This window comes from Trachurus trachurus (genome assembly GCF_905171665.1).
Source record: "Trachurus trachurus genome assembly, chromosome: 14".
Taxonomy (NCBI): Eukaryota; Metazoa; Chordata; class Actinopteri; order Carangiformes; family Carangidae; genus Trachurus; species Trachurus trachurus.
Window position 1 is genome coordinate 29,819,458 of NC_139903.1, and position 17,303 is coordinate 29,836,760.

At 47.4% G+C, this 17,303-nt stretch overlaps 1 protein-coding gene and 1 long non-coding RNA gene across 2 annotated transcripts in view; both read right to left on the reverse strand.

Annotated features, from left to right (window-relative positions):
* Positions 1-7,580: 7,580 nt before the first annotated feature.
* Positions 7,581-17,303, reverse strand: part of LOC310997446 (uncharacterized protein) — a 136,888-nt gene continuing 127,165 nt past the window's right edge. Inside the window, exons 13-15 of the mRNA XM_083987140.1 lie at positions 15,517-15,690; positions 10,446-10,492; positions 7,581-8,222 (exon numbers count right to left, since the gene is read on the reverse strand). Of these exons, the coding sequence (XP_083843266.1) occupies positions 7,693-8,222; positions 10,446-10,492; positions 15,517-15,690 (751 nt within the window). The 3' untranslated portion in view covers positions 7,581-7,692. The remainder of the gene's footprint in view (positions 8,223-10,445; positions 10,493-15,516; positions 15,691-17,303) is intronic.
* Positions 12,117-13,035, reverse strand: LOC310997472. The gene is made up of 3 exons (XR_014595939.1): positions 12,975-13,035; positions 12,761-12,849; positions 12,117-12,235 (listed from the first exon to the last, which is right to left on the reverse strand). It is a non-coding gene; the product is annotated as an uncharacterized lncRNA (long non-coding RNA).

Genomic DNA, 17,303 nt, shown 5'->3' on the forward strand with positions numbered 1-17,303 from the left:
TTTAAGACACACCGGCTTGCCCGGCCACGCCCTATTGCGTAGCTATAAAGCGCCTGCGCTGGCGTGTAATCACTGATAGTTTGATCGAAACGTGTCTCCGAGCGGCCTAAGGACTGGAGAGATAGTCTCTTCACTCAGAGAACCAAGGTTACAATGTAATCATACGTTCTCTATCGTCTTGAGACTATCTCTCCACTCAGTTACATATTCCATATGTACGGGATAGATCTTTAAGACACCCCGTGAGGAGACGGTGCAACCACAATCCCACACCACAACGTGCAACACACGAACTATGTACAAATATACAATATATACAATTCACAGGAGAAGGCCCCGCAAGGCGCTAGGGCCAAACCTGAGAGGGAAAGGGCTGCCATGGAAGCCCGCAAGACGCAGGACTAACCCAAGGACCGACAATGGCCCCGCAAGACGCAGGGGCCAGCCTGGCCACAGAGCAGCCGCACACTCAGCCCGCAAGACGCAAGGCTGAGGGGAGACACGTAAATTACCGTCGGGCCACGCCCAGTACCCGCTCCCCGAAGGAGGGGCTGGTGGCCACATTCAAGCGGTAAAATCTAGTGAAAGTGGACTGGGACGACCATGTGGCGGCAGAGCATATGGAGGCCAGAGAGGCCCCCCGCCACAGGGCCCATGAGGCGGCTACGCCCCGAGTGGAGTGAGCCCGGACCCCTGGTGGAGCAGGCACCCCCGACTGCACATAGGCCTGCTGAATAGCGTCCACAACCCAGTGAGACAGCCTAGCCTTCGACAGAGGCCTACCTAGACGCCCTCTGTCATAACAGATGAACAGCTGGTCAGACCTCCGGACAGCCCGTGTCCGCCGCATATATTCGGTCAGGGCCCTGACCGGGCACAGGGCAGACAGGCCCCGCTCTGGCTCCTCACCAGAGACTGGAGAGGAGAGAGACCGGAGTTCGATGGACTGGGACAGGTGGAACTCGGTGAGGACCTTCGGCAGGAAGGCCGGGTTGGGGCGGAGAACCACAACCGAACCGTCCTGGGAGAACCGGCAACAGTCACTATGCACTGACAAGGCCTGGAGCTCGCTCACCCTCCTGGCCGAGGTGACGGCGAGCAGGAAGGCGGTCTTCACAGAAAGCCACTTCAGATCAGTCTCCCCGAGGGGTTCAAAGGGGGGACGTTGAAGGGCCCCAAGGACAATGTCCAAGTCCCAAGGAGGAACCGCAGGACCGGTGGAGCGCACAGTAAGTCTCTGGGCCCCCCGGAGAAACCGGGAAATGAGGCTGCAGTCCTCCGCACTCAGGGCAAATTCACGGATGCGCACTGCTTTGATTGCTGCCACCAATCCTCGCAGTGTTACCGCAGCCTTCCGTGCCTCCAGCTGGGACTGCAGGAACTGCAGTATCTCCTGCGCTGAGGCCAAGTGGGGGTCTACCTGGCGGGACCCACACCACGTGGCAAACATCTGCCACCGGTAGGCATAGGCAGCCCTCGTGGACGGAGCCCGGGCATGCTGGATGGTTGCCACCACAGGTTCCGGCAACCCTAAGGCCAGGAGCCTGTCCCTCTCAGGGGCCAAGCCACCAGCCTGAGCCCTGCCGGGAAGGGGTGGAACAGGGCTCCGTTCGCCTGGGAGAGCAGGTCCCGCCGGTGCGGAAGCTCCCATGGCGCCCCGTCCAGCAGAGGTGGAATCGCCGAAAACCATGCCATGTGGGGCCACAGGGGGGCCACAAGTATAACCCGCACACGCTCCACCAGAACTCGTCGGAGAAGAGGCTGGAGAAGAGTGAAGGGAGGGAAGGCATAGAGCAGAACTCGGGGCCACGGATGAGCCAGAGCATCCCAACCCATCGGGGGCCTGTCGTTCCCCAGGGAGAAAAAGAGTGGGCAATGCGCCGACTCCCTGGAAGCGAACAAGTCGACCTCTGCCCTGCCGAAGAGACGCCACAGCTCGGAGACCACCTCCGGATGAAGTCTCCACTCTCCCGGTCGGGGACCCCCCCTCGACATGATGTCTGCCGCGGAGTTCAGCACTCCCGGCACATGCACGGCCCTGAGCGAGAGGAAGAGCGGGTGAGCCCACTGCCACAAAATGGTTGCCAGTTTGCACAGGGCGGGGGAGCCCAGCCCCCCCTGCCTGTTGATATAAGCGGCCGTCACTGTGCTGTCGGTCCGGACAATGACATGGTGACCTCTCAGCCTCGACGAGAAATGGCGCAGAGCGAGGAGAACCGCTCTTAGCTCCAGGATATTTATGTGTTGACCCAGCCACCGGCCAGTCCAAACACCGTTGACCCCGCAGCCCTCGTGAACGGCGCCCCACCCTGACGTGGACACGTCTGTGTACACCAGCTGGCGATAGATCACTGGACCCAGAGCCCGGCCCCTCATGATGTTCTCGGGGACCCTCCACCACTGGAGGGCTCCGTGAAGCCTCCGAGAGACCAACACTTTGGTCTTGTGAGACCTCTGAGGGCACAGCCCCAAACACAGCAGACACCTCTGCACTGGCCGCATGTGTAAGAGGGCGAGAGGGACCACCTGCACCATGGCTGCCATCAGGCCCATGAGGCGCAGACAGAGGCCCCAGTCGACCTGAGCGCGCAGCTGGAACAGGGCAAGGCAGGTCCTGAAAGCCTGCTGCCTCTCTGGAGTCAGAGCAGCTGTGCTGCTCGTTGAGTCCAGGACCATGCCCAAAAAGGTCGTCACCTGGGACGGCTCGAGCCTGCCCTTTTTGTAATTCAGGCGCAGACCTAAGCCCTGAACATGGTCCAGCAGCAGGGACACATGGTGGCGGCACTGCTCCTGGGAGGCCGCGCAAATCAGCCAGTCGTCGATGTAGTTCAGGATCCTGATACCTCTCCGCCTCAGGGGGGAGAGAACGGCATCCATGCAACGAGTAAAAGTTCGCGGTGCCAGAGAAATACCGAACGGCAGCACCTGAAACTCGTACACCACTCCTGCGAAGCCGAACCGCAGGAACCGCCAGTGACCTCTCCAGATGGGTATCTGGAAATACGCATCTTTGAGATCTATGGTGGCAAACCAGTCTCCTGCAGTGATTGCCTGCCTCACCCTGGGGACTGTCAGCATCCGACATCGCAGGGGACGGAGATACTGGTTGAGCCCCCTGAGGTCCAGAATTGGACGGAGCCCCCCGTCTCTTTTTGGGGTCAGGAAGTAGCGGGAGAAAAACCCGGCCTGGCAATCTCCAGGGGCCACCTCCCTTATTGCTCCCTTCTCCAGCAGAGTAGACAGCTCCGCCTGCAGAACTGTTCTCTGGTGAGGATCGGCCACTGTTGTAAAGGTAGGTACCCGTGTTACTGGTGGCCGGCGCAAAAACTGAATACGGTATCCCTGGATCATGGTAGAGACCACCCATGGGTCGGCCTCCAGGGCCAACCAGGCCGCCTTGCGAGAGGCAGACGGGGAAAGCTGGTTGGCCAGGGCCTGATAACCGTCAGGAGGGCCGGGGGCGCTTAGAGGACCCCCTAGCCGGTGGTCCTCTCCCCCTGGTCTGACGGCGGTGTCTACGCTGCCGGGAGGCGTCCAACTGGAGTCTGAGGTCCCCACGACCCCATGTCGGGGCCTCAGGATTCGGTGCCTGATGAGACCGAGACGGGCCAGACCTTCTTGGGCCTGTGGCGCGCCTGGCAAGGCCCACCGAAACCTCCTTAGCGCAGCGCCGGCTCTCCTGTGCCTGCTGCAACAAAGCAGTGGCATGGGGCCCAAACATAGCGGTAGGTTCCACCGGCACCTTAAGCAGACAGTCTCTATCCCCTTGCTGCAGCTGGGATTGAGAGAGCCACAAGTGGCGCCTAACCACCCAGAATGACGCTAAAGCACTGCCCGCCGCCTCAGCCTGCTCCTTCATCACGGAGGAGAGGCATGAGGAGGCCGTCTGTAGCTCCTCCCCCACACTGGTGTCATCCTGAACCTGCCGAGACAGGTCCCGGAGGTAAAGGGACAAAATAGCCCCAGTGTTAGCCAACCGGGTCTGCACCGCCATAGCCTTGTGCAGCTTAGCGAGCAAGCTATCCATGACCCTGCAGTTCTTGCTGGAGCAGGTGGCGTTGCCAAGGATGGAGCTGGAGGGGGAAACCAGTGGGGTGAGGGTTCGGTCCACAGGGGGAAGCGTCCCACAAGCAACCTGGTCCCTGTCGTGCATGTTAGAAAACCTGCGACATGCTGCAGACCACTTGTGGGTAGAGGCTGGAGAATGGAACTGCTGACACAGCAGTTCCTTAAAATCAGGTAGGAGGGGCACCTGGATTGATGCAGGGCGCACCTCCGCATCATCCTCAAACCTAGAGGCCGTGATAGGATTTACAGGGAGGGAAACACCCAGGGCTCTGGAGGCCCTGTTCATTACCGCCTCAAAGCGGTAGGCTAGCTCCCCCCTCGTGGCTTCGCCCGCTGTTTGTTGTGCACAAGAGAGGTCGTTATCGTCGGAGGAGGCAACTGTTTCTATGTCCACGTCCTCCTCCTCCGCCTCTTCTTCCCTGTCCAACCCTGAAGACGGGGGCAGGAAAGAACTGAGTGGAGGCCGGATCACCATGGGTTGAAGGGGAAGCAATGAAGTCTGCCAGACACCTGAAGACTCCCCCGTTCCCTCCGAGGCTGAAGCCGTTCTGCCAGTTTTCTGCCGGGGTCCCTCAGAAACCTGAGGGCCCGGCCGTTTCGAGGCAAAAAACCGACAACGAGCCTCCCTCGTACGTGCAGGCAAAATAAAGCAGTCCATGCATGACTGAGGCTTTTCCCTTGAGACCAGAGCATGCTCATGTCCTAAACACAGCACGCAATTATCATGCCCATCCTCTAGGGGCATTGCCACCCCACAACCCACACAACAATGACCCTCCTGGCGTGCCATATTACCAGGGACCGGAAACCGGAAGTACCACACTTCCTGTTTACAGGTAGCCTGTAGCACCGCAGCTAACTGGGATTTATTTTTGCTCTGTGAGTGTACTCTGCGTGCCGGCCGCTGCTTGGGAGCCGTACGCTTATGATGGGGGATGGTGAGAGTGTTTGAACTTTTGGAGAGAGGGGAGACAGACGTTCGCCGCCGGGCGCGTCAGCCCGCGAGCCGCGAGCAATACGCCGGTGAGGAACGCTGCCGAGGCCGGGAGCCGAAGAGCTCCGGCTCAGCCACACAGACGATGTTCGCCGTGAATCCACCAGGCGCGTCAGCCCGCGAGCCGCGAGCAATACGCCGATGGGAGACACTGCCGACCCAGTCAGTACTCAACCACCAAGCGCGTCAGCTCACGAACCGCGAGCAATACGCTGGGGAGAGAGCACAGTGCCGGACGCAGTCCGTGTGTATCCACCGAGCGCGTTAGCTCACGAGCCGCGAGCGATACGCCGGGAGAACACAGCCACCGCCGCTGGGAGCCAGAGGACCTCCGGCCAGACCAGACAGGCTATGGTGTTTCTTTCTCTTCTTTTTTTTTTTTTTTTTTTTGTTGTTGAAAAGGACAGACAGAAAGAGCTTCGGATACAGCAATCCAGGGAGGCTGCCAGTGACAGACGCCCCGACTCACACAAGTAAGCGGATTCACACTATATCTTTGCTTCTCTTTCAGTAGTAACTTCTCGGATTGTGACACGCACCCTGACACACAACGTGGAGATCAAACAATCAGTGATTACACGCCAGCGCAGGCGCTTTATAGCTACGCAATAGGGCGTGGCCGGGCAAGCCGGTGTGTCTTAAAGAAATATCCACGTGCCCTGACAGGCAGCGGGGGTCATATCCCGTACATATGGAATATGTAACTGAGTGGAGAGATAGTCTCAAGACGATAGAGAACAGGCAGCACACAGTCGTCCCTCTCAGACCTCCACACACAGGCAGTCAGACGTAATGCCACCACTATCATACATGAGCCTTCACATCCACTCCACAACTCATTCCAACTCCTTCCTTCAGGCCGTCGCTACAGGCTCCCTCTAGCAAGGACAAACTTAGTGTAGAAATCATTCATCTCATCCGCCATCAACAACTCACTATGAAATCTGTTTTAATGTCCTCATTTTGTATTATATGAACTGTACTGTATTTATTTGTGTGTTTGTTCTATGTTAAACTGTGTTTTTAATTCATGTTTCTTTTATTCTATGCACATCTCACGTCAAAGAAGAATTTCCACTGCTTTTTGCAGGGGACAATAAAGGTTTTCTGATTCTGAGACTGATTCTGAAACCTTTATCTGTCTTTTATACACTGTACAAAATCATAGCACTTGTTACTTTTACATAAGGTCCAGATTCACATCAACGTTGGTCCAAAAAGGAGAAGTTACATCCTTTCACTTCAGTTCAGTTTCACTTTCTCAGATTTCTTCTTCTCAACAAGTAGGTTTCAAACTTTTTTTTTATTAGCACATGAGAGAACAATATGTATAAAACAGCATGACAAAAGAATAGAACAACAAGAAAAGAAAACACACAATATTGAATAGATACAACATATCAAAAATGTGCAGGAGAAGCAAAATAAAAACCTATGTGGACAAGTAGTTTTTGTTAGTTTGTTTTAATTGAAATAATCAAGACATTCCCATTAAAAACAAGAAAAACAAGCTTAAGAAATTTGAAAGATCATCTGGAACATGAGTTTTATACAAACTAAACAAACAATCAGCCTCCTTACATCAGCGTCCATAAGAGTTGTTTCCAGGTTGCTTTCCCTTTGACCTCATCAGACAGAATGTCCATTTTAATCCTAAACTTTAGCTCTGACAGGAAAATGGTCATTCTGTTGGTCTTACAAAGTCTTTCATGTTGGTCCTTGTATCTTATCCAGATGTTGAAAACTGACCATGTTGCAATTGTTAGAATTAGGTTTTTAATATGTCTACTGTCTTGGGGTGTATTACACCCAATGTAATATTTGATAAATTCACAACAAATCCTAGTTTCACATGAGACATCAGATCAACAACCTGTTCCCAGAAATGACCCAAGCTTTTACACCATATAAACATAATGCTCTGTGTCTTCTGGTACCAAACAGACAGCACATAGAGGAGTCAGGACAAATTTCCATTTATACAAGTTTGACATATTAGGAAGAATCCCATGTCACATTTTGAAATTAAATTCTGATCATCTTCTCTCTGGAGAGTTTTATTGTTTGTAACTGTATGAAAAGAATCAAACCCCAATAAACAGAGATTCAGAGATTTGTCTTTTCAGATTTAGCATCAGATTGAAAACAGTGGATTTGGTCCAGTGGTCACAGTAACTATGACAGGATGGAGTGGTCAATAAAACAGCAGAATATGACACAGAGGATCAGTGTTGGATTCCTGTGTGAAAGCTGCAGTTTCTGTTTAATCTAAGAACAAATGTAAACATGTTGTTATTATGGTCTTTTCCTGAACCTGACCAAGCCATGACTGTGAATACAGTGATGATGGTGGTGATCAGTTCACTGCTGATGCTACAAATGATTACATTCTGAATCAACAAAGTCAACATCAAACATTACAATCATCAATCAATCAGCACTAAAATGGGTTGTGTTCAAATATTGATGATGACAGTGATGTTATCAGACTGATCAATATTTAGTGTGTGAGTCTGAGACACATCTGCTTCACAGTACAGAGTGTGTGTGATGGTGACCAGAGTCAACTTTGACTTCAGCAGCTGACCTGGAGTCAGCAGAGTTTCTGTCCTCAGGAGAGACAGTGAGACCTACAGAGGACACAGAGACACTGAGGAATCAGACCAGATCCAGAACCCAGGATACAGAGGTTCAGTGAATGTGGTGTTGAAGGTGTGGAGGTGGATCAGTGAGTCAGAGGAGACACTGTAGAAGGACAGAGTGCCAGCAGGACAGTCCACATACACTGCTGCTCTGTTAGAGACACAGGAGGAGGAGACGGATGTTTCTCTGTTGTTGTGATAGACAGAGTAACGACCATCATCAGAGCAGATCAGACTCCAGGACTGATCATTTCCTCCAAACCAACAGTCTCTACTGTCTCCTTTCCTTCTGATTCCTCTGTAACTCACTGATATATAAACCTGTCCTCTCCACTCGACCTCCCAGTAACAGCGACCAGTCAGACCAGTTCTACACAGCAGCTGGTAACAGCCATCAAATCTGTCTGGATGATCAGGATATGACTGATCCTCTCTCACACATGTCACCTTCCTGTTGTTTTCAGACAGTTTGAGGCGTTTGTTCACTGTGTTCATGTCCAGTTCCAGTTCACAGGCGTCTGATGGAGAGAACAAGACACAACACAGCTGCAGTTTATCATCTGTTCATTTATCAACAACTTCACTGACAATTCATCAAAGTCAAACATTCAAACTGACATTTGATAGGATTTTATACTGTGAATAAAGTTTCACTACATTTCAATGAAAATCCAACAATCCAGTTGTAACAACATCAACAGTTAGTGAAGATGAGAGTCAAGACATCAACAATGTTGTGCTTTTCTTCTGGTGTGGACCTGAGGATGAGGCTGATGGAGATCCACACCAATAAACACATGGAGTCAATCAAGTGTCACTAATGAAACTGGATCATCATCTTCCACTGCAGCACAAAGAAGCTCTGAACCATCTGCTTTCTAAAACTGTCATCAGCTCCATCAAAGAGCTCACACTCAGCACAAAGTTCACACCTCTGACATCAAATGTCAAACAAGTTTCACAACAGTCTGGATGGTTTGGTCCAAAAGCTCCAAAAAGCTCAACTCAGTGTTGATGAATATCCAGTCAGAGGACTGAGGCTCCACTGACTGGTTTGAAGCTGCTTTTCACTGACCAGGGATCAGATGCACAAAGAAATGATGTGTACACTCACTACATATCAATACTTGTGTGTGCTTCAGCATCTGTCCACCTGTCAGTGAAAAGCAGCAAAAAACAAGAGCAGTGTTACCATGGAGACACATCCACAAAGTTTCTACTGACCTCAGAGCAGCTGCATCACAACCACTCAGCATGTGGCTGTTTCTAGTGACTTGAATGAATCCATCAGCTGGAAAGCATCATGTCTACATCATCATTACTGAAGCTCTGAAAGGTCAGCACTGATTTAGTGTTGTCATGGAAACAACACCTTTAATGGAATTAAAAATATTAAAATGATCAGTACCAAGGTCATTAATGTCATCAATATGTCTTTGATTGGTGATTTAAAGATCAATATTGCGAGTGAAAAAACAAACATGTCAGCTGATTGTCAGTCTGTTTCCACCTTATCATCTGCAGCTGATCTAGAAAACATCTACACACTCTGTTTATACAAACACCAGTTTATATGTTCAACACTGAGTGTGTCTGCTGTTTGTACAGATGTGTCACACATCTGGCCCCAGGTCTGCCACTCAGGGAGGAACTGGAAGGTAAATCCACCTCAGATCACTTGAATCATCTTTTCATCATCTTTGTCACATTAATTATAGCCTGTTGTGTTTAGACTTTCTGTTGGCTCCACTCTTAACTCATTGAGTGCCATGCTCCTTTCCAAAGTTGTGTACCGGCAATTAAGACCATTTTTGACTTTTTATGTAGAGCCATAGTGTATTCTATATTATTGCCACCAACACATACTGTAGCTCAATTGAAAGGTTTAACTTTATGCTTCAAATGGCCACAAACTGTTTGTTTCTACGTGCCTCTGTTCCTGAGAAAAGTCAAGCTAAACATGGCTGGGTTTCACCAAAATCCCTCCTTTTTTTCTAGAAAAGGAGATAGAGCGTCTTTTATGAAAGGTGCTCTGTTTGTGCCTGTCGCTCTTCTGACACTCGCATTTCTGGATCAAAGGGCTCGTATAAGATAACTATATACAACAATTGTTGTTCTATTCACAAAATCCTCCCCAAATTTACATATAATGTGTATTAAAGTGTCTATTTTCATAATTAAAAAAAAAAAAAATCTTGTTTTTGGCACTCAACGCATGGGAACGAAAAACGAGAAATTACGTGGTTGGCACTCAATGAGTTAATAACATGTATTGATTAGTTTGATTGGATCAATATGTTCAGTTTGTTGTTTGGGGCGGCAGTGGCTCAGGTGGTAGAGTGGGTCGTCCAATGATCAGAGGGTTGGCGGTTCGAATCCCGCTCTGTCCCGGTTGCTGCCGTAGTGTCCTTGGGCAAGACACCTTACCCACCTTGCTCCTGATGGGTCGTGGTTCGCGCCTTGCATGGTAGCTTCCGCCATCAGTGTGTGAATGGGTGAATGTGATGTGTACTGTAAAGCGCTTTGGGTATCGTTAAGATGGAAAAGCGCTATATAAATACAGACCATTTACCATTTGTTTATGGATTGAATTCTAACATCTTTCCAGCCACACTGACAAAACAAAAGCTGAATCCTGAATGAAACTCTGGAGAAATTAGACTTGTGCATCTGGAAAATGTCAAAATCTAGTGTAACATGTGCAGCTGTGTTCTCATGAATCAAACTTCAAACACACTCACACTTCCTCAGACCAGGTCTCAGTCTCTGAGGTCCACAATGGTCCACCCTGGAGGAGGAAACAAAGTCAGGATCAACTTCATCCACCATGAAACATGAAGCAGAGTTCCTCAGTTAGTCAGAGAGACAGAGACTCAGGGCCTGTCCCATTTCTCCACACTTGGCTGATTGCGCTTGGTTACACACACACTTTGGTGACATTTTGCTACGTGCTTATAGTGCAGGCATGTATTGTGGACAAGCACGTGGGGATATTTAAAAGAAGTTGAAACATACTTGACAAGTGCAGCTTTGTGTCTGAGTGCCAACGTTTAACGTTATTCTAAACTGGCTGTCTGGAGTCCAGACTGCAGCTCTGCTGTTGTATCACGTATGAAGAAAAATTGTGATGAAACTAATGTATTCTGAATGGTAATCGGGGCGGGACCTGATAAGTTTTATGCTTCTCCCGTTTTCACTTTAGGTCATGTTGCTTGTATTGTGTAACTGAAATTGTGTGTGATGAAGCCTGATTAAATTAACATGTCCGAAATAAATAAATAAATACAAATTGTTCGCACTGGAGCACATCTCTGACACCTTTTCTCAAAATGAGAAAATATAATGTTCATAGTTTGCAAAATCTATTGAATGTTAGAATGTTAGAGTGAGGATTTGTTCAATTATATGGTGTGTTTGAAGGTCGACATCTTCTTGTCAACAGAACTGAACTGCTCTGCATGAACAACTGTTACACTAATTCATTGGATGAACGTAATTTAATCATGCCACCTATATTCCATCTAAACAAATCATGTTAAGTCAATCTATCTTGATTGTGTTGGTCTGATTTAATTAAATTACGTTAGTACAACACAATTTAATCGTGTTGGATGAACTAATATAGGTTTTGTCTGTTAAACTAATATAAATCATGTTGGATGAACTAATATAGGATTTGTCTGTTATACTAATATAAATCATGTTGGATGAACTAAAATAGGTTTTGTCTGTTAAACTAATATAAATCATGTTGGATTAACTATAGGTTTTGTCTGGTATACTAATATCTTGTCTTGTGTTGTTTTCACTGCTGGTGTAAGCATTATGTTTAGCTAACATACATAAAACAACAAGCATAAACGTTTACAATTTTTATTTAACATAGGTGCAACATAGACACTTTACCATTGTCTTATTGTATTTGATGCATCTCCACAATATGCCACAGTACAACTTAACTGCTGACTAAAACAGTGTCTTAAATCCTTCCAGCACTCAATGAAAAGCACATTTTCTCGAAGACTTGCAACATTTTTTCAACCTTCGTCACAAATGCTTGTAGAATACACAAAAACACTGTTCTGTGTCATCTCCACACACACACACGAGACTTTTCAACATAGGAGACAACAATCTTAATCTCAGTCCACTGTGCAAACTAAATTGTCTGTTGAAACATTTTTCTTCTAATCTTGAACTTTCAAAAACAAAAATCTGCATTGGCAGAGATGTGGGCAAATGCCATCCTTGAATCAGTCTTCATCAAGCTTATTCAAAAGCTGCGCCTTGGATGACAACCTCCACCCATCCAAAGTGCATGTGAGGGTGGGTGGGTAAGCTCAGGTTCAGACAGTCCAAATAACAGAGCACAGGGAATCGCAGTGTCCCCCAAACCACCGAGGACCCCCACACCTTCAATCAGGACGCCGATGTCCTCTGGATCATCTCCAGGCTCTGCATCCTCCTTCTGTATGTCGTACACTCCCATCACAGATTGCTCCATTGAAGTCTTGGCCTCTGTGTTTGCGCTCTATGGATTAAAATATGACAATACATACATTTGATATGAGTCTAGACAAAGTGTGGAAATAGGCTTCAACCACAGCAAGAACACTGCATAAAAGTACATTTTATGAATAAAACTAAGAATTGAGCTCTAATTTATGCTTTCAAAGTAACAGTACTTAGCATCAAACAACAGATGTCATTTATGTTTGAGGGATGTAAATGATAATGTTACACAACAATCATCAATTCTGGCCAGGATTTGTACTAAATATATTAAAATGGTTAATAATATTGTTTCAGGGCATTTAAAACATACATTCAGCCAATTATATCTCTAGTTTTAAACCTTGCAGAAATTTGAGAAATAGCAGATGATGAAAAACAAGGGCAAAGCAAAATGTACTTTATTTATACAGGGTTAGTTGTAGGGTATCACGTTTTAATATGCAATATTTACCACCCTTTGCTTCAAATTTAACACATCCAACAAGTAAATATGTGCTTTCTCTGACTGGCTACTTTGTCACACCTCGTGCATGTAACTCACCATATATTATTTCACGAGTTTCTCATGGTCTGTGTTCAGGTAGACGCAAGGACTTGAGGATGCATGCTCGTCTTGTATGTAGTGTCATCCTGAAGAAAAAGGGAAACCATTTTAACAATATTCTGCATTTTAGGCAGCAGTTCCAAAAAGGAACTCCACAGTATTAACAGACTCTCTGAACTTTTGCACAACTTTTGAACAATTAAATACAAACCTTGGAAATGGCCACCATATGTCTAATTTTTTCCCCTGCCGCTCCACCTTTCCCTCGAAAGAGCTCCATCATGTGTGGAGAGTGTTGGTCGAGCTCAGCAAAGAATGTTGATAGCAGAGGTACAGTTGATATGCGTACAGTATGAACTCTTTGTCGATCTGAAAAACATCAACAATACACTCACTCATCCTATTTGAACATCACAACAATATACAACACAGGAAGGATGAACAGTGAATTACTACTGTAGCTGTGCAATCATGATATTATGGGTGGAAGGAAAAAAATCGATTCACAATACTATCACAATAGTATCAGCTGTCCGTCTGAGGACAGAGAACAGGTAGGAGGACAGAGACAAGGGAGGAGGACAAAGAACAGGTAGGAGGACAGAGACGAGGGAGGGGGACAGAGAAAAGGGAGAGGACAGAAAAAAGGAAGGAAGACAGAGACAAGGGAGGAGGAGAGAGAATGATGATCATAATGATGATGTTGTTTATAATGTTTAAGTAATTACCTACTACTCTGGCAACACAAGGCTTGCACTGCCACATACACGTCACTGAAAGAAAAGAAAGAAAATAGAAAAACATTAGCAAATGATAAATGAATGCACACAGACACAGACAAAAATATTAACAACTTACCATGTATTTTTGAGGTGCACAAATCTCAGGGCATGGGGACACTCCTTTATTTTGGGATGTAGGCTATTTCTGGTAAAAAGAGAAATTGTTTTAAGAAGGTTAATACAACATAATGTTTCTGTAGTGAATAGGGCAAGTATTACAATATTTGTAATTACATACATTGAAATGTGAAGACTATTACTTAACCTTAATGAAACAATTTCTGTTAGCTGGGCAAGGACATGACATGTCTTCATGGAGATGACACATAGCCTCAGTTACTGCACCACAGCTTTCATAGCATCATAGTTTTAAACAGATTTAGACCGTTTGCTACCTTCCCAGACCTGCAGCTCCAACTCACGGTCGTCTATCAGTTATTTAGCTGCTCTTAGCTGAAAATAAACTCACAGTCGTAGCCTGCTCTTAGCTGAAAAATGATGAGCCATCACAAACGCCGGTAGAGCGGCGCTGTAACTGTGTGTGGCTATGACTACATCCTGGCACGTCACACGCTGTTTAACCAAAGCACACAACTGAGGCGAACACACGCACACACACGCACGGACAACAGCTAACATGCTAAACGGACTCAGAAACCATAAACAATGATCCGCCCCCCCCCCCACCCCTCATGTTCTCCACTCGTTTTTGTTAGCCATAGCAAAATTAAATTAAGTTAGCATTAACTGAGAAAAACGAGTGACTAAAATATGTCTCACAAATGTCTAATGTGTACAATCCATCACTCACGCTGTTTAATTTAATACAATACATCTAAATTACTTACCAATATCACAGGTGGCAAACGTCCATCAAACTTTCCACTCCGACTTTTTTTTCTTCTTTTGAAATGTATCTGCTTCCGGTGGGTGTGGCGCATGCGCAGTAGCTGTACCTCAGGGACCTCAGTCTCATTGGATTGAAATGAATGAATCTAATTCATCTGACTTTTCCTTGATTCATGTTAAACCAACAAGAACAAATCATGTAATGAACATAAACATGATTCATTCATTTAAAGCAGAAGTGAGTGATATATTTGTGTTAATATAAGTCTTAAATAGTTATATCTTCCGACAGCAATCACTTACATGGAGTGTTTGGACTGAAACACGGGTCTCTCAGTCCCTCTGCTCTGCTCTGAGCCGAAGAGAAAACATTTATCGTATCCTACAGTTTTTATCCAATGAGGAGAGAGAACGGCATGCAGGGCTGTGTGTGCAGCCAAGGAACGCCGTGAATGTGGTGACGTAGCGACGAGGACTGTTATGGTGCGTTCAAGGAAACTCGTATTTTTCCGACCGTGAAGTGGTACCAGTTCGATCTGGTACGAGTTCACCGGTCGGAAGTTACGAGTGGCCGTTATAGTGACTTTCACCGGTAAAACAGGTCGGAAAAACACGAGTGGGTTGCCTGGAACGCTACAAAGTCGTAAGTTGTGACTTGAAGCTGTAATTTACGATTTCAAAAGCCTGCCTGGAACGCAGCATTAGCGAAAACGACCGGATCACTCACTTCTGCTTTAATGTGAACATATTTCTAGTTTGTTAATCAAACACATGCCCTGGGTCAGTTTTTTGAGTGGAACTGGCACAAACCTAAACCAGCCAGGTTTGTCATTCAGAACATGACATGTCCAAGCTCTGAGCAGAGTCTATCAGGAGTCTCTGCTGAGATATTTTCATAACAGTTGCTGCTGGATCACAGTCTCATCTACTAAGGTAAGTGTGGGTAAAGTACAGATCAAGCTCACTGCACTTTGGAGAAATGGGACACACTCATGCACTTACACTAAGCACATGCACGTGTAAGTCAAGTACAAGTGTGTAAGTGTGATCAAGTGTGCAGAATGGGACAGAGCGACAGAGCGACAGTGTGAGAGCTGCTGTTGTCTGTCCATGTGTCCATACCTGAGAGTGTCCAGTCTCCAGTGTGGATCCTCCAGTCCAGCAGACAGCAGCTTCACTCCTGACTCTCCTGGATGATTGTAGCTCAGGTCCAGCTCTCTCAGATGGGAGGGGTTGGAGCTCAGAGCTGAGGCCAGAGAACAACAGCCTTCCTCTGAGACCAGACAGTAGGACAGACTACACACACACACACACACACACACACACTTCTTGAAACTGACTTTTTCCACCACCAGAATGTTTTATTAAAGTAAATGTGCCGTTACTGACACTATTAGAATTAAAGCTATGGTCTACGATTTGGAAGATTGGTAATTATTACCATTCGGCCGGTCTGCCGCCGAAAGCCCCACTAGGATTCAGAGAAGCACAGTACAAAAGCACAGAATGTGTTGCTGCCGTTATTACCGGTACCAGTGCCGCGTCAAGTCTCCCTGATCCTCTCCCTGACACACAGCCGCTTCCAGCCACAGCTGCAGTCTGAATGGGGTCGCTCTGCACACAGCCACACCGTGGCCCTGCGGAGCTACAGACCAAGGTTTTACTAATCCTCTCCTGCTGACACAGTGCCCTGTGCTGGGCCGCATGGCGAGCAGCCTCCCTTCAGCTCTGGACCTTTCCACGGTGCTGCTACTGGCAGTGGTGCCCATACCGGTGGTCGCCGTGGTCCCGTTAACACCACCAGTTGGGCTACCGGTAATTACAGCGACGATGACAACTGACGACAACGGCAACTGGCACCGCCGTCATTATCAGCAGCTGGTGCACAGCGGCCGCAACGGGACCGTAGGTACTGGCGCCGCCGCAAAGCTCCAGAGCTGGAGTGAGGCTGCTCGCCGCGCGGCCCGGCACAGGGCGCTGTGTCTGGGGGAGAGAAGCTCTGCTCTGGTGTCGTTAGACGCTCCGAGGGGAGGGCCATATGAGCTCGGAGGGGAGGGTTTTTTTTTTTTCAAATGTTTCTCATCGTCTTTCAGATCGTAGACCATAGCTTAAATCCAATTAGTCACAAAAGAGGCCATGGCTCAGACAAATGATGAGCTACGTGAATCAAAGCCTTGACATAAATCATACTATACCTGAGACCTTCCAGTTTACAGTGAAGACTCTCCAGTCCAACAGACAACAGCTTCACTCCTGAATCCTGCAGCTCGTTGTTACTCAGGTCCAGTTCTCTCAGACTAGAGGTCTGGGAGCTGAGGACTGAGGACAGAGTTTTGCAGCTTCTCTCTGAGAGGTTACAGCCACTCAATCTGGAGAGGAATTACAGGGGGGAAAGAAAATCAAATACCCAATACTTAAGAGAAATGAGATGTTAGTGTCATGAATTCACAAAAGCTATTAACTAACCTGAGATCTTCCAGTTTACAGCGAAGACTCTCCAGTCCAACAGACAACAGCTTCACTCCTGAATCCTGCAGGTTGTTGTTACTCAAGTCCAGTTCTCTCAGACTAGAGGACTGGGAGCTGAGGACTGAGGACATAGTTTTGCAGCTTCTCTCTGAGAGGCTACAACCACTCAGTCTGAAAAGTGAACAACAAAACAAAAAGCATCAGTTACAAAATATGTTTTGTGTTTTGCCAAAAGAAAACAACACAGTGAATCTAGATGGATATATGTCACATACAGAGCTTTGTTGGAGGCTTTGACCACTGGCAGCAGCCTCAGAAGAGCCTCCTCTGAAGCAGAGTATTTCTTCAGGTCAAACACGTCCAGATCTTTTTCTGATGACAGTAAGATGAAGACCAGAGCTGACCATTGAGCAGGAGACAGTTTATCTGTGGAGAGACGT